The sequence below is a fragment of the Bradysia coprophila genome, unplaced genomic scaffold (genome assembly GCF_014529535.1).
Source record: "Bradysia coprophila strain Holo2 unplaced genomic scaffold, BU_Bcop_v1 contig_50, whole genome shotgun sequence".
NCBI classification, from domain to species: Eukaryota; Metazoa; Arthropoda; class Insecta; order Diptera; family Sciaridae; genus Bradysia; species Bradysia coprophila.
In genome coordinates this window covers 1,667,913-1,694,060 of record NW_023503751.1, presented here as the reverse complement: position 1 = coordinate 1,694,060, position 26,148 = coordinate 1,667,913, and the positions used below count along the sequence as shown (strand labels likewise).

The 26,148-nt window shown below is 38.7% G+C and overlaps 1 protein-coding gene across 1 annotated transcript; it reads left to right on the top strand.

Moving 5' to 3' along the window:
• LOC119082920 lies at positions 1 to 10,114 on the top strand. Its single transcript, XM_037192576.1, has 3 exons — positions 1 to 5,478; positions 5,609 to 6,093; positions 9,364 to 10,114. The coding sequence occupies exons 1-3, from the start codon at positions 1 to 3 to the stop codon at positions 10,112 to 10,114; spliced, it is 6,714 nt and encodes a 2,237-aa protein (XP_037048471.1).
• Positions 10,115 to 26,148: the final 16,034 nt, after the last annotated feature.

The following is a 26,148-nucleotide window of genomic DNA, read 5'->3' as shown; positions in this document are numbered from 1 at the left end:
ATGTCTAAAGTAGACGCAGCGCTTACGGCGCAAAAATCGATCGGAACCAAGGTTCGATCTAAATTAACAAGCTACAATTCGTTACCTATTGAGAGGAAAAATTACGAATATGTAAAGCAATTGATTAATGAAGCTGAAGAACTTCGGAACGAGTTCAACAATAATAATGAATTTTTGTGCAGAACTGCGTTGTTGGACAGCGAACATCAATACTTCAAGGCCAACTACTACGACGAAACGATAAAGTATTTCACTGAGTATAAGGCATTGATGCAAAAAACAATCCATGATTTACAAGAAGCAAATCCAGAGCAAAAAACCGGCAAAACTGGAGACCATGTAAACCTGGATAATTTGTTTAAGCATGCAAACAAAAATCCTAAAGATATCAGCAATGCGACTGATACTACCTCAACCAGAATGGGGTTATTAATGCAGCGGCTCAATGATTACATAATTGCAGTGCATAAAGCGGAAAGCGAAAATGATATTGATCAAGCCAGAACGTTGGCAAATATCATTAAAAGCTATTCGAGAATTATAGAAGTGCAGTGCGACATAATTAGCAGTCCAAGCTGTAACATACACGATTTCTTCGATATGACAGATGAAATGACAAGAATTATTGAGAAGTACGAAGCCTCGAAACCTTCCAATCCAGCTAACTGGCAATCATCGGCGAAATTACCGAAATTAAATGTTCCTCTATTTTCCGGGGAATACGTCAAATATAAATCATTCAAGGAGTTATTCCAACGTATGATTGGCGGGCAGCAGCAATTGGATGACTGCGAAAAATTGGCATACTTGAAAGGGCAATTAAAAGGTGAACCTTTAAGATTACTTTCAGCGTTGCCAATAGAAAATGCCAGTTACGCTATCGCTTGGAAAACGCTCAATGACAGATATGAAAATTGTCACTTGATAATGGTGCAGCTAATGAGAAAACTAAAGTCTGGGCCAAAAATGGAAAGATACGTCGTCGAATCAATGAAAAACATCACAGATGAAATCAGTGAATCCATTTCATTGATCTCCAACATGGGAATACCTTGGAATGAGGATACTGACATGTTGTTCTACTACATAGTAGAAGAAAGAATCGACAGCATAACTATGGGTCATTTCCAAAACAAAATTGATGGTCCACCCAAATTGCGTGGTTACAAAGAATTACTGGAATTTTTGAAGCAACGTATCAGCATTTTAACGGTGGAATCTTCAAACGAAGAGAAAGGCAACAAAAAGCCTGCAAAGAAAATAAGTTTCCGGGAATTTAAAAGCCAGGATACACCTAACCAAAAAACGTCATTGGTTGCCACTCCAAGCGCGTCCCCAAACATCTTTAATGCCAACAAGAAATGTGATTGCAAAGAACCCCACTACATATCGAAATGTCCAGTATTTGCTGCACTAAACCTAAAAGGCAAAATGGAAAAATTGAGGAATTGGAAGATGTGCTGGAATTGCCTAGTAAAAGGGCACGAAATACGAGATTGTAAACAAAAAAATAGTTGTACCAAGTGCAACAGAAAACACCACACTCTAATGCATTCGGAGAAAATGGCTACGTCATTATTGGGAACAACAACTAAAAATGAGCATCTTGATCATGTGTTCTTGGCAACCGCAATAATTAACGTCATTGGGTCAAATGGACAACCGTGTCAAGCCAGAGCATTATTGGACTCTGGTTCCCAAATAAATATCATAACACAGAAGTTATGCAGCAAAATTAAAGCAAAATCAAGCCACTCAAGCTTGAAAATCAATGGAGTAGGATCATCGCAAGTGGAATCAACAAAACGAGCAAGTTTTGTTATTAAATCAATAGCATCTGGATTCGAGGCGAATCTAGAAGCGTTCGTCCTAAAGGAGGTCAGCACGTGTCAACCATTGAACGAAGTAAACACAAGCAGATGGAAAATTCCAAAAAATATCAACTTAGCTGACCCTAAATTCAACATACCAGCAGCAATTGACATCATCATTGGTGGAGAGCTTTTCTTCAAACTAATTTCCATTGGACAAATCGAGATTGGAAAATCCTTACCAGATTTGCAAAATACGGTGTTCGGTTGGGTAGTAACTGGAAAAGTGCTGGGCCTACAACAGCAGGAAGCTTTCGTGGGAATGGTAAATGAAACTCAGCTCGAAAAACAAATTGAAAAATTCTGGCAATTGGAAGAACGCTACAAGGTCAAGAAACCAATGACTGATCGCGAAGTAAATTGTGAGGAATATTTCGACAAAACTACTATGAGAGATAGTGACAATGGAAAATTTATTGTGAATTTGCAATTCATAAAAGAACCATCAATGCTGGGCAACTCGAAAAATATGGCCATAAGGCGATTCCTGTTCTTGGAAAGACGATTCCAAAAGGATCCGGAGCTAAAAGAGGAATACGTTACTTTTCTACGAGAATACGAAAACCTTGGGCACATGGAACGAGTACAGTTGGAAAATATAACTGATGAGAATTATTTCATACCTCATCATGCCGTTAGGAACCCATCCAGCAGCACAACGAAATTTAGAGTAGTTTTCGATGGATCGGCAAAAACTACAACGAATATTTCACTGAATGAAATACTGGCTAATGGTCCAATGCTTCAAGACGACTTATTTTCCATATTAGTTCGTTTCAGAAAACACGCGATAGTGTTTTCAGCGGACATTACAAAAATGTATCGCCAAGTAGAAGTGACTGAAAGTCACCAAAAATGGCAGATGATTATTTGGCGAGAACAACCAGACCAACCATTGGGATTTTATAAACTAAAAACATTGACATATGGGCTAACATGTTCTTCTTATTTGGCAATAAAAGCACTTCAAACATTGGCAGAAGAGCACAAGAACGTCTATCCTGAAGCCGCAAAAATAGCAAAATCAGATTTTAACGTTGACGATGTTATGACTGGAGCCGAAAATGTGGAACAAGCGCTAGTGCTACAAGAGCAATTAATACAGATGTGCAAAAGTGGACATTTTGAACTACATAAATGGTGCTCCAATCATCCAATGTTATTGGAAACAATACCAGCAAAGAAGCGAGAAGTAAGCCTGGAGATCAATGCAGAAAAAACAGAAACGAAGGCATTGGGAGTAAAATGGATTCCCAAAGACGACATTTTTATGCTTTCGTACGTTCCAAAAGAGCATAACAAAGTCACAAAGCGGACAGTCTTATCGGAACTATCACAATTATTTGACCCACTTGGCTTCGTAAATCCGGTAGTCGTGATGGCAAAAATATTCTTGCAAGAGATATGCAAATTAAAATTGCAATGGGATGCAGCAGTACCAATGCATATGAATAGCAAATGGGAGCAGTATCGAAACCAACTAAAAAAGTTAAATAAGGTGAAACTACCCAGGCGCATATTAGTGGATAATCCGTCAGATATACAACTGCATTTATTCTCGGACGCAAGTGAAAAAGCATATGGAAGTGTTGCTTATCTCCGGTCGGTAAATTCAGACGGAGAACGGCTAGTCAGCTTGGTCTGTTCTAAAAGCAGAGTTGTCCCGATAGTGCAAACAACATTGCCAAGGCTGGAATTGTGTGCAGCGCTACTAAACGTGGAATTAGCAAAAAAGGTTGAGCAAACGTTGCAACTGAATATATCTAGCACTACTTACTGGACGGACTCGGAAGTTGTCTTATCATGGGTGTTATCAGATGGAACCTACCGCACATTTGTCGCCAACAGAGTAGCTGAAATAAAAAGGAAAACTCAGCCGGAAAATTGGAGATATATCAATACGAAGTCTAACCCAGCAGATTTAGTATCACGTGGAATGACACCTGAAAAACTGTTGGAATCCAAGCTATGGTGGGAAGGACCAGAATTCTTAAAACAAGAAAAAGAAGATTGGCCAGAAATGAAAGCCTCATTCATCAGAGAAATCACTGAAGAAAAGCAAATTAAAACGGTGCTAACAGCTTCAGTACCAGAAGCCAATTTCATAGACAGGATCAACCATAGAAATTCTATTCGAGTCCTTCAACGAATTGTGGCGTACGCGCTGAGAATGCTGAGAAAAAACAATGGCGAACGAGAACAATCAAATGAAATATTGTCGGTAACGGAATTAAAAGCAGCAATGTGCGTAATACTTAAACACGTCCAAAAAACCTGTTTTGCTGAAGAATTGGATCTGCTAAGCAAAGGAAAACATTTGAAAAGTCGATTTTCTAACTTTTCACCCATCTTAGACGCAGACGGTCTAATACGAGTCGGTGGAAGATTACGAACAGCCGAAATTTCATTCGATCAGCGACATCCAGTATTACTACCAAGGAAACATTATGTGACAAGATTAATATTGGAGCAGCTACATCGTGAAAATATGCACGCCGGACCACAAGCACTCTTAGCGATAGCTAGGCAAAAATACTGGCCAGAGCAAGGCAAGCAATTGGCGCAAGAGGTCGTGAAAAATTGTGTCCTCTGTGTAAAATCGAAGCCAAAAATGATGGAGCAAATCATGGGAGATCTGCCTAAATCTAGGACAACTATAGCACGAGCGTTCTACAACGTAAGCGTAGATTTCGCAGGACCGGTTGAAATTCATAGCACCATTCGTGGAAAACGAGTAACTAAAGGATATATTTGCATCTTTGTGTGCTTCACGACAAAAGCAGTTCATATGGAAGCCGCAATAGACTTGTCCATAGACGGGTTCATTTGCTGTTTGAAACGATTTGTCGCACGAAGGGGATTACCAAACGCAATCGTGTCAGACAATGCTACTAACTTCAAAGGAACTCATAACCAGCTGATGGAGCTAAAAAATGTGTTTTCGGACACAAAAAACCAGAAAAAATTGTACGAATATTGTCAGGATCATCAAATTGAATGGAAATTTTGTCCGGCAAGAAGTCCACATTTTAACGGATTAGCAGAAGCTGCTGTCAAATCAGCTAAGTGGCATTTGCGAAAAATTTTACATTCTGCCAGACTCACTTATGATCAACTGGGAACAATCACAGCCGAAATTGAAGCAATTCTGAATTCCAGGCCGTTAACACCGATGTCCAACAATCTCGACGATTTACAGCCATTAACAGCTGGGCATTTCTTAATTGGAGGACCACTGACAGGTCTAGAGGACCGAAACATCTCAAATGGTCCCAAAACAAAAATTTGGTACAAAATGATGGAAATGCGAAAGGAATTTTGGCGGCGATGGTCCACGGAATACTTGGCGGAATTACAAAGCAAGGCCAAATGGAGGCAGGAATGCAACAACATTAAAGTTGGAACATTAGTCATCTTAAAAGAAGATAACATGGCTCCATTAAAATGGCGAATGGGCAGAGTCACAAAAGTTTTTTGTGATGAAAATGGTAAAGTACGAGTTGTCGAATTAATAACCAGTGTGGTCAGAATTCCGGACATAGCTACCAACAAAAAACGAATAGCAAACATGACCGCTTCAACCATTTGGTACGAAGAGCAATACATCGTATTTGTCCATTGCACTTGAGGTTAATGACGAGCCAGATACGTTAGCTTCCTCAAGCCAGCACATACAAAATCCAGCTCAACCTAGCGTCATACCATCTATCGAGGAATCTAAGGAAACAACTGAGCAGTCTTCCGAAATAGAAGTTGCTAATGCAGAGACTACTATTGAGGAAGTTTCTGCAATCGCTAAACCACAAGGCAAATTATTGAGAGTGTCAAATGGTCGGGAGCCTCCAGTAATCGTCAAGCAGCCAGAAGAGCCGATTGCGCGAAGAACCAGATCAAAAATCAACACCACAATATGTTCAGTGGCAACTGTAGCATTCGTCTTTCTCGCTTTCCTTGGCAGAGCAAAGGCTGAACAGTGCCAATACAAATCATTCGATCATAATCCAGGACTGTATTTCGAACCAGTGGGCAGAATGGCTTTAACTCATGATAAATGGAACATCATATGCGTACTCAGTCTAGATCAACTATGGTCACAGGCATCCCGAAATAACAACTATGTTGGACCAGTTGGACACCATTTGCAGCAAGATAAAACCCCCGAAGCTTTGCAATATCACACGAAAGCAATTTCGACAGCAAGTGAAAATATTGGAAGAACAAAGTGAGTTGATTAGACAGTTTTCTCATCAGCGCAGGATGAGAAAACGGCGGGCTGGGTCCAATAGTGATATACAATTATCACTATCAGAAAAAGTGAATAAACGAAGCAAACGAGGCTGGGTAAATATTTTCGGAAGTGCTTTGAAACTAACTACTGGAGTTATGGACCATGATGACAGTGAATTGATCCAGAAGCAAGTCGAATATTTGAACGGAACTTATCAAAATGCAATGAAGTTAATTGCTGATCAGACAACAATTCAAGACATAACACAATATAATCAAGCGTGATGAAGTGAATGTGTCAAAGCAATACACATAGTTCACAACGAAGTGTTGGAATTAAGGAACGTTACAATAGAAAATTCGCATTTTGATTCACTATCAATTCAAGCCTTGTCGCTAATTGAAAACCATCGCGAAAGAATTAATGCTATTATTGACGTAATTACTCAAGTTCGTCATGGACATATTTCAACCATACTGATTACCCACAACAGTTGATGCAACATTTGGAAAAAATGTCAGGCGAAATCAAAAGAAATTTGATGATACCTGGAAATGATGTACAAACTAATTTGGTACATTTGTATAGCATAATGAATGCGGAAGTAAGCATGGGCAAACGAAATCTCATCATAAAATTAACAATTCCATTGATTGAAAGAGAATTCTGCAAAAGCTGGGGACATTTTGAACTACATAAATGGTGTCCAATCATCCAATTCGTTATTGGAAACATCCGCAAGTGAGCGGAAGTAGCTGGGATCAATGCAGAAAACAGAAACGAAGGCATTGGGAGTAAAATTGGATTCCCAAGACGACATTTTTATGCTTCTCGTACGTTCAAAGAGCAATAAATCACAAGTACAAAGCGGACAGTCTGTATCGGAAACTATAAATTATTTGACGCCACTTGGCTTCGCTAATCCGTAGTCGTTGATCGGCCAAAATATGGTTGCAAGGATATCAAATTAATTGCAATGGGTGCAGCGTAGTACCAATAGCATGATGAATAGCAAATGGAGCAGATCGAAACACTAAAAATGTTAAATAAGGTGAAAACTTACCCAGGGATATTAGTGGATAATCCGTCGAATCAACTGATTTATTTGCGGCACGCAATGAGAAAAGATATGGAACGTGCTTGCTTATCTCGGTCCGGTAATCGACGGAGAACGGTAGTCAGTCTGTGGTTGTTACTAAGCAGATTGTCCGATAGTGCATACAACAGCATGTGCCAAGGTGGAATTTTGTGTGCACGTTACTAAAGGTGAGATTAGCATAAAATGGTGAGAAACGTTGCAAGCTGATATATCTTAGCACTATCTACTGGAACGTCGAGAGTTGTCTTATATGGGTTATCGATGGGAACTAGCACATTTGTCGCAACAGGAGTAGCTGAAAAAAAGGAAAACTCAGCCGGAAAATTGGGATATATCATAACGAAAGTCTAACCAGCAGATTAGTATCACGGATGATGACACCTGAAAAATCTGTTGGAATCCAACTATTGGTGGGGAGGACCGAATTCTTTAAACAAAAGAAAGAGATTGGCCAGATGAGCCTTTCATCAGAGAAATCATGAAGAAAGAATTAACGGTGTGTAACAGGCTTCAGTACAGAAAGCCATTTAAGATAGAAGGTACATAGCATTAAATTCTATATAGCGAGTCTTCAACGAATTGTGGCAGTCGCGTGGAATGCTGAGAAAAAAATGATGCGACGAGAACTAATCAAATGAAATATTGTCGGTAGCGGAAAAAAGCCAGCAATGTGCGTAATACTTACACGTCAAAAACCTGTTTGCTGAAGATTGGATTCGCTAAGCAAAGACAAATTTGAAAAGTCGCATTTTCTTATTTACCCATTTAGACGCAGACCGGTCATCGAGTCGGTAGGAACGATTACGGAAACAGCGAAATTTTGATCAAGCCAGAACGTTGGCAAATATCATTAAAAGCTATTCGAGAATTATAGAAGTGCAGTGCGACATAATTAGCAGTCCAAGCTGTAACATACACGATTTCTTCGATATGACAGATGAAATGACAAGAATTATTGAGAAGTACGAAGCCTCGAAACCTTCCAATCCAGCTAACTGGCAATCATCGGCGAAATTACCGAAATTAAATGTTCCTCTATTTTCCGGGGAATACGTCAAATATAAATCATTCAAGGAGTTATTCCAACGTATGATTGGCGGGCAGCAGCAATTGGATGACTGCGAAAAATTGGCATACTTGAAAGGGCAATTAAAAGGTGAACCTTTAAGATTACTTTCAGCGTTACCAATAGAAAATGCCAGTTACGCTATCGCTTGGAAAACGCTCAATGACAGATATGAAAATTGTCACTTGATAATGGTGCAGCTAATGAGAAAACTAAAGTCTGGGCCAAAAATGGAAAGATACGTCGTCGAATCAATGAAAAACATCACAGATGAAATCAGTGAATCCATTTCATTGATCTCCAACATGGGAATACCTTGGAATGAGGATACTGACATGTTGTTCTACTACATAGTAGAAGAAAGAATCGACAGCATAACTATGGGTCATTTCCAAAACAAAATTGATGGTCCACCCAAATTGCGTGGTTACAAAGAATTACTGGAATTTTTGAAGCAACGTATCAGCATTTTAACGGTGGAATCTTCAAACGAAGAGAAAGGCAACAAGAAGCCTGCAAAGAAAATAAGTTTCCGGGAATTTAAAAGCCAGGATACACCTAACCAAAAAACGTCATTGGTTGCCACTCCAAGCGCGTCCCCAAACATCTTTAATGCCAACAAGAAATGTGATTGCAAAGAACCCCACTACATATCGAAATGTCCAGTATTTGCTGCACTAAACCTAAAAGGCAAAATGGAAAAATTGAGGAATTGGAAGATGTGCTGGAATTGCCTAGTAAAAGGGCACGAAATACGAGATTGTAAACAAAAAAATAGTTGTACCAAGTGCAACAGAAAACACCACACTCTAATGCATTCGGAGAAAATGGCTACGTCATTATTGGGAACAACAACTAAAAATGAGCATCTTGATCATGTGTTCTTGGCAACCGGCAATAATTAACGTCATTGGGTCAAATGGACAACCGTGTCAAGCCAGAGCATTATTGGACTCTGGTTCCCAAATAAATATCATAACACAGAAGTTATGCAGCAAAATTAAAGCAAAATCAAGCCACTCAAGCTTGAAAATCAATGGAGTAGGATCATCGCAAGTGGAATCAACAAAACGAGCAAGTTTTGTTATTAAATCAATAGCATCTGGATTCGAGGCGAATCTAGAAGCGTTCGTCCTAAAGGAGGTCAGCACGTGTCAACCATTGAACGAAGTAAACACAAGCAGATGGAAAATTCCAAAAATATCAACTTAGCTGACCCTAAATTCAACATACCAGCAGCAATTGACATCATCATTGGTGGAGAGCTTTTCTTCAAACTAATTTCCATTGGACAAATCGAGATTGGAAAATCCTTACCAGATTTGCAAAATACGGTGTTCGGTTGGGTAGTAACTGGAAAAGTGCTGGGCCTACAACAGCAGGAAGCTTTCGTGGGAATGGTAAATGAAACTCAGCTCGAAAAACAAATTGAAAAATTCTGGCAATTGGAAGAACGCTACAAGGTCAAGAAACCAATGACTGATCGCGAAGTAAATTGTGAGGAATATTTCGACAAAACTACTATGAGAGATAGTGACAATGGAAAATTTATTGTGAATTTGCAATTCATAAAAGAACCATCAATGCTGGGCAACTCGAAAAATATGGCCATAAGGCGATTCCTGTTCTTGGAAAGACGATTCCAAAAGGATCCGGAGCTAAAAGAGGAATACGTTACTTTTCTACGAGAATACGAAAACCTTGGGCACATGGAACGAGTACAGTTGGAAAATATAACTGATGAGAATTATTTCATACCTCATCATGCCGTTAGGAACCCATCCAGCAGCACAACGAAATTTAGAGTATTTTCGATGGATCGGCAAAAACTACAACGAATATTTCACTGAATGAAATACTGGCTAATGGTCCAATGCTTCAAGACGATTATTTTCCATATTAGTTCGTTTCAGAAAACACGCGATAGTGTTTTCAGCGGACATTACAAAAATGTATCGCCAAGTAGAAGTGACTGAAAGTCACCAAAAATGGCAGATGATTATTTGGCGAGAACAACCAGACCAACCATTGGGATTTTATAAACTAAAAACATTGACATATGGGCTAACATGTTCTTCTTATTTGGCAATAAAAGCACTTCAAACATTGGCAGAAGAGCACAAGAACGTCTATCCTGAAGCCGCAAAAATAGCAAAATCAGATTTTAACGTTGACGATGTTATGACTGGAGCCGAAAATGTGGAACAAGCGCTAGTGCTACAAGAGCAATTAATACAGATGTGCAAAAGTGGACATTTTGAACTACATAAATGGTGCTCCAATCATCCAATGTTATTGGAAACAATACCAGCAAAGAAGCGAGAAGTAAGCCTGGAGATCAATGCAGAAAAAACAGAAACGAAGGCATTGGGAGTAAAATGGATTCCCAAAGACGACATTTTTATGCTTTCGTACGTTCCAAAAGAGCATAACAAAGTCACAAAGCGGACAGTCTTAATCGGAACTATCACAATTATTTGACCCACTTGGCTTCGTAAATCCGGTAGTCGTGATGGCAAAAATATTCTTGCAAGAGATATGCAAATTAAAATTGCAATGGGATGCAGCAGTACCAATGCATATGAATAGCAAATGGGAGCAGTATCGAAACCAACTAAAAAAGTTAAATAAGGTGAAACTACCCAGGCGCATATTAGTGGATAATCCGTCAGATATACAACTGCATTTATTCTCGGACGCAAGTGAAAAAGCATATGGAAGTGTTGCTTATCTCCGGTCGGTAAATTCAGACGGAGAACGGCTAGTCAGCTTGGTCTGTTCTAAAAGCAGAGTTGTCCCGATAGTGCAAACAACATTGCCAAGGCTGGAATTGTGTGCCAGCGCTACTAAACGTGGAATTAGCAAAAAAGGTTGAGCAAACGTTGCAACTGAATATATCTAGCACTACTTACTGGACGGACTCGGAAGTTGTCTTATCATGGGTGTTATCAGATGGAACCTACCGCACATTTGTCGCCAACAGAGTAGCTGAAATAAAAAGGAAAACTCAGCCGGAAAATTGGAGATATATCAATACGAAGTCTAACCCAGCAGATTTAGTATCACGTGGAATGACACCTGAAAAACTGTTGGAATCCAAGCTATGGTGGGAAGGACCAGAATTCTTAAAACAAGAAAAAGAAGATTGGCCAGAAATGAAAGCCTCATTCATCAGAGAAATCACTGAAGAAAAGCAAATTAAAACGGTGCTAACAGCTTCAGTACCAGAAGCCAATTTCATAGACAGGATCAACCATAGAAATTCTATTCGAGTCCTTCAACGAATTGTGGCGTACGCGCTGAGAATGCTGAGAAAAAACAATGGCGAACGAGAACAATCAAATGAAATATTGTCGGTAACGGAATTAAAAGCAGCAATGTGCGTAATACTTAAACACGTCCAAAAAACCTGTTTTGCTGAAGAATTGGATCTGCTAAGCAAAGGAAAACATTTGAAAAGTCGATTTTCTAACTTTTCACCCATCTTAGACGCAGACGGTCTAATACGAGTCGGTGGAAGATTACGAACAGCCGAAATTTCATTCGATCAGCGACATCCAGTATTACTACCAAGGAAACATTATGTGACAAGATTAATATTGGAGCAGCTACATCGTGAAAATATGCACGCCGGACCACAAGCACTCTTAGCGATAGCTAGGCAAAAATACTGGCCAGAGCAAGGCAAGCAATTGGCGCAAGAGGTCGTGAAAAATTGTGTCCTCTGTGTAAAATCGAAGCCAAAAATGATGGAGCAAATCATGGGAGATCTGCCTAAATCTAGGACAACTATAGCACGAGCGTTCTACAACGTAAGCGTAGATTTCGCAGGACCGGTTGAAATTCATAGCACCATTCGTGGAAAACGAGTAACTAAAGGATATATTTGCATCTTTGTGTGCTTCACGACAAAAGCAGTTCATATGGAAGCCGCAATAGACTTGTCCATAGACGGGTTCATTTGCTGTTTGAAACGATTTGTCGCACGAAGGGGATTACCAAACGCAATCGTGTCAGACAATGCTACTAACTTCAAAGGAACTCATAACCAGCTGATGGAGCTAAAAAATGTGTTTTCGGACACAAAAAACCAGAAAAAATTGTACGAATATTGTCAGGATCATCAAATTGAATGGAAATTTTGTCCGGCAAGAAGTCCACATTTTAACGGATTAGCAGAAGCTGCTGTCAAATCAGCTAAGTGGCATTTGCGAAAAATTTTACATTCTGCCAGACTCACTTATGATCAACTGGGAACAATCACAGCCGAAATTGAAGCAATTCTGAATTCCAGGCCGTTAACACCGATGTCCAACAATCTCGACGATTTACAGCCATTAACAGCTGGGCATTTCTTAATTGGAGGACCACTGACAGGTCTAGAGGACCGAAACATCTCAAATGGTCCCAAAACAAAAATTTGGTACAAAATGATGGAAATGCGAAAGGAATTTTGGCGGCGATGGTCCACGGAATACTTGGCGGAATTACAAAGCAAGGCCAAATGGAGGCAGGAATGCAACAACATTAAAGTTGGAACATTAGTCATCTTAAAAGAAGATAACATGGCTCCATTAAAATGGCGAATGGGCAGAGTCACAAAAGTTTTTTGTGATGAAAATGGTAAAGTACGAGTTGTCGAATTAATAACCAGTGTGGTCAGAATTCCGGACATAGCTACCAACAAAAAACGAATAGCAAACATGACCGCTTCAACCCATTTGGTACGAAGAGCAATACATCGTATTTGTCCATTGCCACTTGAGGTTAATGACGAGCCAGATACGTTAGCTTCCTCAAGCCAGCACATACAAAATCCAGCTCAACCTAGCGTCATACCATCTATCGAGGAATCTAAGGAAACAACTGAGCAGTCTTCCGAAATAGAAGTTGCTAATGCAGAGACTACTATTGAGGAAGTTTCTGCAATCGCTAAACCACAAGGCAAATTATTGAGAGTGTCAAATGGTCGGGAGCCTCCAGTAATCGTCAAGCAGCCAGAAGAGCCGATTGCGCGAAGAACCAGATCAAAAATCAACACCACAATATGTTCAGTGGCAACTGTAGCATTCGTCTTTCTCGCTTTCCTTGGCAGAGCAAAGGCTGAACAGTGCCAATACAAATCATTCGATCATAATCCAGGACTGTATTTCGAACCAGTGGGCAGAATGGCTTTAACTCATGATAAATGGAACATCATATGCGTACTCAGTCTAGATCAACTATGGTCACAGGCATCCGAAATAACAACTATGTTGGACCAGTTGGACACCATTTGCAGCAAGATAAAACCCCCGAAGCTTTGCAATATCACACGAAAGCAATTTCGACAGCAAGTGAAAATATTGGAAGAACAAAGTGAGTTGATTAGACAGTTTTCTCATCAGCGCAGGATGAGAAAACGGCGGGCTGGGTCCAATAGTGATATACAATTATCACTATCAGAAAAAGTGAATAAACGAAGCAAACGAGGCTGGGTAAATATTTTCGGAAGTGCTTTGAAACTAACTACTGGAGTTATGGACCATGATGACAGTGAATTGATCCAGAAGCAAGTCGAATATTTGAACGGAACTTATCAAAATGCAATGAAGTTAATTGCTGATCAGACAACAATTCAAGACATAACACAAAATATAATCAAGCGTGATGAAGTGAATGTGTCAAAGCAATACACATTAGTTCACAACGAAGTGTTGGAATTAAGGAACGTTACAATAGAAAATTCGCATTTTGATTCACTATCAATTCAAGCCTTGTCGCTAATTGAAAACCATCGCGAAAGAATTAATGCTATTATTGACGTAATTACTCATGTTCGTCATGGACATATTTCAACCATACTGATTACCCCACAACAGTTGATGCAACATTTGGAAAAAATGTCAGGCGAAATCAAAAGAAATTTGATGATACCTGGAAATGATGTACAAACTAATTTGGTACATTTGTATAGCATAATGAATGCGGAAGTAAGCATGGGCAAACGAAATCTCATCATAAAATTAACAATTCCATTGATTGAAAGAGAATTTTATGACATGCACCATATAATACCAGTTCCTTTTCGAAATGACAAAAATGCAATGCGCATTATCCACACAACGGCGCAATATATTTGCATTAATAATCGTCAAGACAAATATTATATGATTTCTCATAATGAGAATGCAGCATGCAAGGCGTTTGTTGACAACATTATTATATGCGAGCAAAAACATATGCTGTATAATATCTACAATGGTTCAGCGGAATGTGAAATGGCTATATTTACCCACACGACAAAGGCTATTTCTCCAAGATGTGCATTAATTCCAGTGCTTGGAGATCAAATATGGTCTAAGCTGCATACGCCAAATACGTTCTTGTTTACAACAAAAACCAGGACAACCTTCAATATCATATGCGGTAATAAAGCGACAACGTGTTACGCGGAAGGAGCGGGCATTGTTCGATTGGATCCTCAATGTGTACTACAAGCAGCGAACTACGAAATTACTTCGGAAAATGATGTTGATTACGGAGAACTTCATATTGTCATCCCTAAGCTAAATATTTCCGATATTCTCATCGAAATAAAACCCAATTCATCAAACGAACCTACACATGAAACAATGCAATTGGACGAACAGATGGCGATATTGGAAAAGGCAATTCACAATCAGAAACAACAAATGCAGACATTCCCTACTATCAGCGTCCATGACATTCACCACTACACAATGGTATATGTTATTGTAATTTTGCTTATTGTTTTCATTAGTCTATTTATTTACTGGATGCTCAAAGTAAGAAAACAGCAAAGTTTCACAATAGAAACAGTTCCAGTGACTAATATAGAGAAAATTCCAAAAGACGAATCATTAAATGTCACTTTTAGTGCATAGTCATATGTATGTTATGGATAACTGACCTAAATTTTATTTTTTGAATTAACTACTAACTGTGTGCATGTGTGTGCATTTCTTAAGGAAACTTTTGTTGTTTTCATTGCATTGTATACGTATGTATTAATTACTTGAAAGGCAGCTTATGATTTTTCCATTGTGTGTACTTGCCTATTTAAATTTTTCATGCTAAAAAATTGAAAATTTGAGTGGAAATAGAATACGCAACGGTCAGGAGCAAGTTAATTCTTACATATTATTGTAATCCTAGAACTTATTTGTTGAATTAAATATTCAACGGTCGGGAGTATGTTAATGCTTGCAATGATAATGATATAAAATTATGTAAAATTTCTATTCAATTAGATCACATATAATAATTACAATATGCGCGCGCATCTTCATGCTCGCGCATGCGCAATGCATTAACAGTTCAGTCGATAGAATTGTTATACTTGAATCATATACGCGACATTATGAACAATTATATGCGCGAATGTAAACATTGCAATCATTAACGTGTAATATGAGATGCATTAAGCGAAATATGTGGTAAAAAGATGTTAAATGATTTATGGTATTCATTTCTTGGAAATGTTTATAATAAATTGTCTTTTTTGGAAACATTTATTCCGGATAGTTTTCGGTATAAATGTATTAACCAAATTATGGAAAAGGATGAACGTCACATCCGGTGCATTGCTTTATTACTATGTGAATCAAGCGTAAAAATACTTCCCACGATAATTATAAGTGATTGTAATTATAACAATAAGTTCTTTGTTTAGAATTAGTATAAATACTGTATCCATTCAATGGATAAGATCAGAGTTTGAGGAGAGTTTGAGAAGTATTCAAACAGAAGAGTTTGAGAAGTATTCAAACAGGAGAGTTTGAACGGTAGTCAAACAGGAGAGTTCTTGTGAAAGAATCAGTTAATAAAGTAAAGTTTATAATTAAAATAAAACATCTTAGTCTTTTTATTCGATAAAAGGATAACCGTAGGAAAAAGCTCCTACGGGTTAAACACACATTTATTTAAAAAATTTTAGCCTCACCGTAAAAGGAACTGTCACGTAAATGGAGTAAAAAATTGAAATAAATTCAATTTCCACTCCGTTTGCGTGACAGTTCTTTTGTTCTATTTTACAACTGTCATGTAGACGGAGGCAAAACGGAGCGCTCTTTTTAAAAGGAAACTATACTTAAAGACAGCAGATAAACCAGCTAAACCAGCTAAAACATTAGTCAGCAGGTGCCACCTCTGTGCAAAAGAGGGCAATTCTCAGTCGAACAAAAACGGCGGAAAATTCAAAAAGCACTAACGTCATTTCCCTTAATGAGAGCTGATAACATCCGAGCCGCTTTCAAATTAATAAAAGAAGAATTACTTGAATGAAGGCAAGTTCACCCAGTTTTTTTTTTTAATATATCGAGGAACAATGGTTTGAACGCGAAGGACCGCAATCTATTTCCATCTATGTTGAGCACCCCATGGAGTCGTATAATTCGACCATCAATTTCAAAATTCCGGCTCATGGATGTTTCTATAAGTTTTTGTGTTTGCTTCGGGTGGAAGAATTCATTAAATCACATCATTTTTAAAGAAGGCACGCAATTGTTCCAATACACAAAAGATAAGCAACAGAGAGAAAAATGAACAAATTTTGCCGATTCAAAAGCAATTTGAAAGTCGCGAGATAATTTTTTTTGACAAATGTGTCGAAATATACGAAACGGATATCAATACCGAAAATAAGACCGACGACGAAGATGTTGAAGACAGATAAAATGATAGGAACGAAACGTCGTCGGCTGACTATGAAAATTGTGAAATGTGTCACCTGCACCTGATTTGCATTTTAAATATTGTTCTGAGTGTTTCGAAGCTCACCTGGGACGTGACAACTTAATTCAGAAGTGTCCTGAATGCTGTGTACCAGTTACAGGTCGTCTTCATGTTTTTATATGGTAATTGTAGCATAAGCTTGCATGCTAGTCATCATCATTCTTGCAAATGCAATTCCCTATTCAACTTTCAGTTTTCCTTCAATTGAGCGACACCGGATACCGAAATAACAGACTGATACTGTTGTAAAATATAATTTTATGAGGCCTGCTGTACTGTGTTTTCAAATAATTTGCAGTTATAAGTTAGTTTGGTTAATAAACAGCCACCAACGTCACAGTAACGATATTATCGTTCAGGAAACGATATTATCGTCCCCGACGATAATACACTCGGAGATTTTTCCCTACTGCGAGACTGTTTTTTTTTACATTTTATATACAAGAATAGAAACTCCAAAATGTATGAAAATGAACAAACAAATTTTATTAAATTTAAAATCAGCCAGAATTACAAAGGCATTGTTTGTCCACACCATAGTCAATTGCCAAACACTTCTCATTGGTCCTTTGAAGATGCATCGGTACATTGAATCTCGTTGTTGATCTACATCCTTCGATTGCGATTGAAAGTTTCTTTTTTCGGTTGCCTTTTTTGAGCACCTCGAGCAGCTCTTCATACCCATTCTCATTAATCCGAATTTCGCTGACATTCAGAAGACAAATAAGACTGAGTTGCTTACCTCCTTCAACCATTTCTTTCAGTACATTAAAGTTGACATCTTGACTTTTACAATTGGGCAACAAATAATTTTTAAATGAAAGTGTTAGTTCGATGAGATGCGGTAATGATGCCACCAACGATACGATCTCAGTTTTCTCACAATGCAACGTCCCCGTCAATGTCACATGTTGGAGGTTTTTCATCTCCGAAATGCTTTCAAGGGTTGATCGTTTGAAATATATGTCTCTTAACTGCAAGTGAGTTAGTTGAGGAGCACTCTGTTTTATGGCTTCTACTAGTATGTCTGCATTCATAACCACCACCGACGCACAACCAAGTACAATCATTTTCCTTAAGTTTTTCAAATTGTTCAACATGTTCCGCATTTCAATGCTCACGGAATTCCGTTCAATAAATAAGTTCAATTCGGTTAACTGTTTGGCATGCTTTAGAATAGCAGGAATGTAATCGTCCGGCATATGCATCGGTACACCGAGACACACTAATTGTTCATTGTATTGAAGAAACTCACTAAACATTTTTGTTGGTGGCAACTTATCGTAGAATGTAAGTTCTTGCAATGGCGAATATTTTCGGCCACGATTTTTTGACGACTTTCGTGACGTGTTCACGCCATCATCACTGCCAACAACAAATTTGCAGTCAACTACGTTAAGTATCATTAAGTGATTAGGTGAATGAATCGTACGGATCAGTTTGGAATCAACACTTACACGTACCAGATTTATGCTTGTGACTTGCGTCAATCGCTGCACCATGTCCGCATCAATTTTGTACCAAATGCTAATCGTTCCGAATAAGTGACCAAATTTGTACAATATGCGCCTCCTATCTGCTCTTGATAATTCCATGTTAAACTGAGTCCAATCTGGTTTCCTTTTCAGGATCCATTTAAATGCACTTTCGGCCAGTGGGACAAAGCGTGTGTTCACATTTTGCACATGACATAGGTCGGTTCGGTTTAGCTTCTTAAAAACAGCCAGCAGACAATCGTCGTTCAAGTCCAAAAGAGTTCCATTGATTTGATCAGTCCGGCGTCGTTTTTCGATTGAGTGAGCGTTCGATGTAACATCATTTCTGGAACGCTTCTTGCCATTTTCTTTCTTTCCATCAAGTCCTCCCATTGTAGAAGCAGTTTCGAAGATTGCGGACCGTAAAGCAAAATACTTCTAACAACCGTTTGTTTGTTTAACTTTAAGCGGCACACTGTTTTTCCTAATGAGTCCCAATTCCAAACTGTCTTCTTTGCAGCTTCAATGTGTGTATGAACTGAATGACGCTCAGAAGTATACTGAGGCTATATTTGCACTGGTTCACTTTCGTGGCAATTGAAATGTCAAGTTTCAAGTGATCGAAAAGAACGCAGCTCTAAAATGAATGTGAACGTAGTTTGACATTAGTTGGAGCTGTTGTTCAGTTTTGTGAAAGTTATCAATCGCAAAACTTTCGAATATTCTTAACATTCGTTGAAGAGCGCCAAATTTATTTTGTAACTGGCAAAAGAATTTCGACTATAGACTGTTATGATCAGAACGAGAAAACCGACGACTAGTTATTATAATTTGCCTTGGGGTATTTGTCAAAATATCTTCTTCTCTTTCATCATAACACTCTATGATGAGACGCTGATGTCGATATAAACGTAAAGTAAATTTGACATTCACCTGTCGTCGTACGCATTCTATCAGGCTGGGCCGGCGCAGTGCCATCTATTATCATTTCTCTGCCTGCAGTTTTTTGCCGTTCATTCTTCTTTATTTATTGATAAAATTGTAGATTAGCGGTAAGATGTGTTTGGCGTCTTTTTTAAAGTTCACTGTCTTCCCTTCGTTTAGAATGAATCTTCCTGAATCTTTAGTGTGTACGTTTTTGATCACTTGTGCTGGGGTAAAGTCGAATTGGCGTTTCGTTTGATGGACGTGCGCAACCAGCGCTGTTTGCTTGGGCTTTCTTAACGCATTTTTAGACCCGTACGAAGTACTGGGGTCTTATAGGTTTACGCATAAGTTTGTAACACGTCGAATTGGACTCCCTGAGTAAGGGGAAACCTATTGTGGTTGTCTAGAGATGCCAAATCAGTGAAAAAAAATGTCCGTCTGTCTGTCTGTCTGTCCGTCTGTCTGCACGATAACTTGAGTAAAACGCATCCGATTTTGAAAATTCTTTTTTTTCCCGTTTGGTTATGTCAAAAAACTAAGTTCGAAGATGAGTGATTTTGGATCGACCCCTCCCGAGCTGTGGCCCAATAAGTGCTTTACGGTTTTTCGAAGATATCTCCGGACATTTAAACGTTACACTTGCAAGTGATACGTCAAATAAAAGGTATTTACAATACCATTTGACAAAAAAAAAGGTTTTTGGAAATCGGATGACCGACTCGTGAGTTAGACCCCTTGGTGTGAAACAGGCACAGGGCGGCCACATTTGAACATATTTCGCCTGTTTTAGCTTTATTAGATAGGTATTGACCATACCAATCAGGGAAAAGTTTATGAAATTATTTTCTCCGGAGCGTGAGCTAGGTCTCTTGGAGTGACCTCTTATCTGGCTACTCGAGTAAATTTTGACCGAATTTCATGATTTTTTTTTTTTGTTTGAAAAGTATTAACGAATGTAAAGCGACGTCACTATTTCCGGTCTCCTAACAAAATGGCTGCCGGCGGCCATATTGGATTTTAGTAAAATTGAAATATCTTGGGGAAAATGGTACTAATAGAGTTTCTGTTAACAGAGAAGTAATTGGTTATGTGTGTGTGGTGTTTCAGGCATTCCATATATGGACATCTATATATACCTATATACAGCTATGTTGAGCTATATACAGACATATAGAGCTATATAATAGCATATTCCTCTGTGAAATGTTTATTTATAGTGAAATATAGGTAAATATAGGTATATAGCTGTTTAAATAAGATTTTATGAAATTTGACTTCGTATGGGGCTGTCTATATTGCCTCCGGCAATTTATTTGTATATGATAACAAGGCAAAGAGTGGATAATGTAAGTGATTTAAAAGGAAGAATAGTTTTTCAGAGAAGAAAATGAAGTAAGAGAAATGAAGAGTTTCACATGAAAGGCTTTTGATACGAATAGGTGTTTCGTACGGGTCGGCGTTAGCTATGTTTTACATTGTTTTCATGATGTGAGCAGCGTTCAAATAGGCATCGAGACGTTTCTCTTATGTATGATCGGCCGCATTGGATTGGATTGGCGTACGTACATACACTACGTTGAAATTCTGTCCTATGGTGAGTTTGTCCTTCATTTGTAAAATTTCAATCAACTTCTAACCATAAATATGTTTACACAAGTAGAGCACTGCGCCGTTCAGCCGATCGACAGTTGGCGGCTAAAACTTAGCCGACACCCTTCGGCGGCCGGCTAGTATGATATTTATGGCGGCTAGCCGGCTCAGCCGGCTGAATAACAAAATTAAAATACAGTAGAAGAAAAGTGAATACCGTTAGGTTTACTGATTTGGGACTAGTTTTGGATTTCAAATGATTCCACACAAAATTTGTTTAACCAATAAAGGACTAATATTTCATATTCGGAATTTTTGGTAGGCACGCGATCGCCAGCTGAAATGAAATTAATCTAGGTCCTCTTTTGTTAAACACATTTTGTGTGGAATCATTTGGAATCCACAATGAGTCCTAAATCAAAATACCTGACGATATTCACTTTTGTTCTCCTGTATTGCTACAATCGAATCAAATCTCATAGAAGTACGCAAGTCAGAAGTCAGTTACAGAGATATTTGTTTCATATGAATTAGGTGAAACCGCTTCTATTCAAAAATGGAATCAAACATTCAACAAAGGCTTTAGCTGTTTAAGCTGATCTCACTCGTACTACAACTACAACACGCGCACGCTTTACCATTTCACATGTAGTACATTCATGACTTTATTGTACTGCCCTCTACCAGTCGACAGGTACTGAGTAATCGGTACAGGTCAATGATTCATTCGATATCCCTTTGTCATGATGAACAGTTGCATAGAGAGACGAGAATTGTTAATCAGTTTTAGGCGAACCGCAGGTGAAGAAAGATTTGAATAAAATTTGATTCGTTTATGTTGAGAATAGGCTAAGGTTTTATTAGGCTACGGTCTTGCCTGATCCTATATATATGTACGAAAAAAACTAAAATGACAAAAAATACTAAACTTCCTTTACCTATTCCCTTCTCCACGTATACATTTATTGCCATTGACAGGGAAACTCCCCACTCATTGTGGTATCTTCCCTCGTTGGCGTTCTCTTTTTTTTGTCCCACGATAGTAGGTCTTAGCCTCGTCTCTGCGGTAACCGATTTCCTACGTAAAATGAAAACACTTTTGCGAACGCATCCGCATCACATTGGCGATGGTCATGGAATTAAAATTTGTATTTTATAAGCAAGCGAAACAGAATGTGTCCACAAAAAATTACTACAGAAATCTCATGCAACTTTACTCCTTTTTTCTCTATCGAAAGGCACTTTTGATCGACCTGAAGTGTAAAGGGTATACCGTGCAAACGTAATTTGCTGAATGTGTTATCTTGATCCAAGTTGCCGTAAGTTCGAAATACTACAATTAGGTCTTTTTGCAAAATTCCATTCGATATATGTTTCGGCAAATTGCCAACAAAAACCGTTTTCTAAATTGTCGGAGCAGGCATTCGATGGTTTTTATACATTATGTCTGAATAACATATCTTTAGATTAGAGAGCCTACCTGCCGTAAGCTTAACAGCTCTTCCTTTCCAAAAAGGATTTGATCGAGATTACCGCTCAATCAGCGCGTAGAACTACCTTTATATGCCGGTGTTCATGCACCAACATTACCAAAGGTGAGGCCAGAGCCCATCTCAACCCTTACTGCACTTCCACCGAGAGCAGTACCCCAGCGCATAAATCGCAATCTACAGCCACCACGTTTCAGCCAAGGATAGGCTCCTCAACCGTCGCTGGGCCCGATACCGAGAGTTTCTCTGGTTCTCGGGGGGCTTCCAGCTCCCGTGGTACCGATACAAACCCTCGGGTAGGGTACGTGGTTGGTATGACCACTTCGGATGGAATCATGAACTTCCAGCTCCGATCGACTTGCATCAAATTCCGTTGGGTACATTTTGTCTGAAGTTGGAGATACGTAGGCAATAGTACATTAAATGACAAGGGGCGAAAGTAAAAAAAATCAATCGTGTGCGAGAGTTGATGCCCGCGCCGTAGGCAAGGGCCTCAATCGCACAGGTTGAATTTTTTTACTTTTGCCCCGAGTCGTTCATACTATTTTTTTGATACCAACCTCGAAAGTTGATACGTATCGCAAACAACAGAACAAAATGTTGAAATATGAAGGCATTTAGCCAGAAAATGCGGGGGTCCAGGGGGCGGCAGACCCCTGGTATATCAAAAATTTAATTATTTAGCCGTCACAACAACAACACACACAAAAATTAACAAATAAATAACAAATCATTCAGCAACACAAAGTATCAACTTCGTATGTTAATTTCAATAAGAGCACTGGCGCACGCTTTATTTCAATTTTGATCGCAGTACACTTATTGACAAGAGTCGACTATTATATTATGTAGTCGACTTTCGCATTATGTATATTGACTTTCGCTTTATGTATTCTTTCTTTCTCCGGATTTCGATGGCGAAAGTATCAACTTTCGATGTTGGTATCAAAAAAATGATTTAAAACAGCTTGATGTTTGCTCAAGTGGTTACGTTGACTGAAAGCTTTCTTACAATATCCACACTCGAACGGCTTTTTCCCTGAAAACATTTCGAAACCTGAAATTTTGAGCAAATTTTGAAAGATGTGCAGCAAAACGTTTTTTTACCGGAAAAGCATAGCTCTCCCCCACTAGAATCCGCACTATTCCACTTTCCGATAAAAATATTTCGTCTTTGTACGTTTTCTAACGTCGATTTCTCCAAGAAATATGCATCGACGTTGTTCTCAGTCATACTGGTTACTTTCGCTACTTTTGTTTGTGTTTGGCTGGTTTCTAAATCAACAACATACAGTTGAATGTAATCACCAACTTTTAGTTGGTTCGAAAAGTAGTCGGATTCTGTCTTGATCTCTGTAATTAAAATAATTGCTTAGAAGCACAAAAGAACACCATTTAGCTACTCTGACAAACCTTTAGAAGACGAAATCGGGGACAGCCCGCCAAGAGCATTGATAGAGGCTGCTTCAACGTTAATTACGAGTTCCGGTACGACTTCATTTAGCTCATTTTGTTTAGGAATAACGATGCTACCAACAATACCTGTCTTTTCGAAACCGCCACAATCTGTATCTTTACCCTCGTCTTTGCCGGTCGAACCACTAGCGTCTTTATTTTCACCAAAGTCTTCATCGTTAGATGTTTTTTTCCGTATTCTGCGATGTATTTGCAGTTAGGAATTGCTTCAAATAACTTATACCACTTATTTATGAAGAATGGATTACAATTCTACTCATCCTGAAGGAACGGGCACTTGAAGATAGATAATAAATTGTAGATTTCGTGGTAGAGTGACCTTGCTGCAAACAAAATGTCTTAACAGATATTTGTTGTGGGGCTGGTACGGCAAGTGTGGTATCGTTTTAAACATTAGACTGCTGGCAGATATTGTTTTGTTGCAGACAGGGTCAACCTGTGTACTACAGATGAGTCCAAGTTTTGCCGAGGATGGTGAAAATATTTTTTTTAAATATTGTACAATTAATACAAATTTTGTAAAAACCATTCTCGGCGTTTAATAGAGCATGGAATCCTCTACCAATATTGCCATTCAAAGAGTTTCAAATTCTCTTTATCTTGGACATATCACGATTTTAAAATTTCGACTTTAGCTGGCTGTGGCTACGTGGTCAGGCTGTCGATGGAAGCCATATTAACACGAATTAGCTTAGATTTAGTCCCTCTATCCGTTGCGATAACAAACAGTATTCAAATTGACTCGTCGGTCCCGCACGGCCATGAGTGCCGGTTCTCCGAACGGCTGGATAAATCCGCGACCTAAATGTGGTTCCTTATATAGTACTCGAGTCCCTCAATAAGTACATGAAGAAAACTCGGAGGTGGTGTCGCGACTCTATTGAAGTTTTGTTCAACCCCACCGAGGGGGGCATACATCCATGTAATGTTAATTTTCCGGAGGGGACATGCATTAAAGCTAGTTCTTCGTGGATTTTCATAAAACAAAAAGTTTATAAAAACTCAAATTTTATTGCGAAACGAATTTTAAAATGATTTTACTGAGAATTTTGATTTATATCTACTTGATTAATGTATTTATTCAAAATAACTTCACTCTTTTTGTGCCAATGGCTTTGGAGTTTGTAGTTTTTCTTTTTGAAGTAGCGTCGGAGGTGGCAGCTTTTCCTTTCAAAATAGCATCGTTTCTTTTAAAAAAGTCGGCATGTCGATGCTTTTCGTTATTTCTATTGAAATTACAACTTTCATCAAAGTCATTAATCATAATTTCTTCTTCGAAACCTTCGTCCTCATGGTCTTCATCATCCTCATCGTCCTCGGTATCTGCGAAAATGAAAACATGAAACATAGTACAATAGTACAATTTTCAACTCAGTGACGAAATAGTTATTTATGCAATCGAGGTGCAAAGTACTTTATGCTCAAAACAAACGAGGCATTGAAAACGTGTTTTGGTCCTATTTTTCATGACGAAATTTTCGAAACTGTCAAATGAAGTTAGAACTTTTCTATTCCAAATTGCGACTTCTGCATCTGTCAATGAAAACTAGGACCAAAACACGTTTTCAATGCCTCGTTTGTTTTCAGCATTATTAGGCTCTAGATGTGTAAAACACATCGTGAGCCTAATAAAGTACTTTGCATCCAGTAGAAAACAACGTTTTATGCGACAGAGGCATCTAATGTTTGCAAATATATAAAGACGGATTTTTAGGCACACGATGTGTTCACACTCCGCCTACGGTCTCGACTAGTATTTTAGTAGAATCAAAAATTCACCTTTTCGGTTCGAGTTACTATTTTAAATGCAGCTGGAAGATGGTGGATCTACTACTCGGAGACATTGGGCAAGATGTTTTGCGTATGTTGTCAACTGTTCGGTGAGAAACGGAACGGACTGATTGTTGGAAAGGGCTTTGATGACTGGAAACATATAAATTTGATAGAAACACATGACAACATCACACTATTCAGCTGCTAAAGTATTTACAAAACGATCATCGGGGGTAGCCTGATGCCTGTTCTCAGTTGACTAAAGAAGCCAGCTACTGGACAAAAACTTTGGAACGAGTTGTTAGCGTCATACAGTTTCTAGCATCTCGTGGTCTTCCCTTTGGGGGCAAAATTAATCACATTGGCGATCGACGCAATGGAAATTATTTTGGACTGTTGAAGCTTATTTTCAATACG

Coding starts and splice junctions, on each gene's coding strand:
- LOC119082920 (XM_037192576.1), top strand. CDS start 1: ATGTCTAAAGTAGACGCAGCGCTTACGGCGCAAAAATCGATCGGAACC. Junction 5,479..5,608: donor GGTACGAAGAGCAATACATC/GTATTTGTCCAT, acceptor ACAACTGAGCAG/TCTTCCGAAATAGAAGTTGC. Junction 6,094..9,363: donor GAAAATATTGGAAGAACAAA/GTGAGTTGATTA, acceptor TTAAATCAATAG/CATCTGGATTCGAGGCGAAT.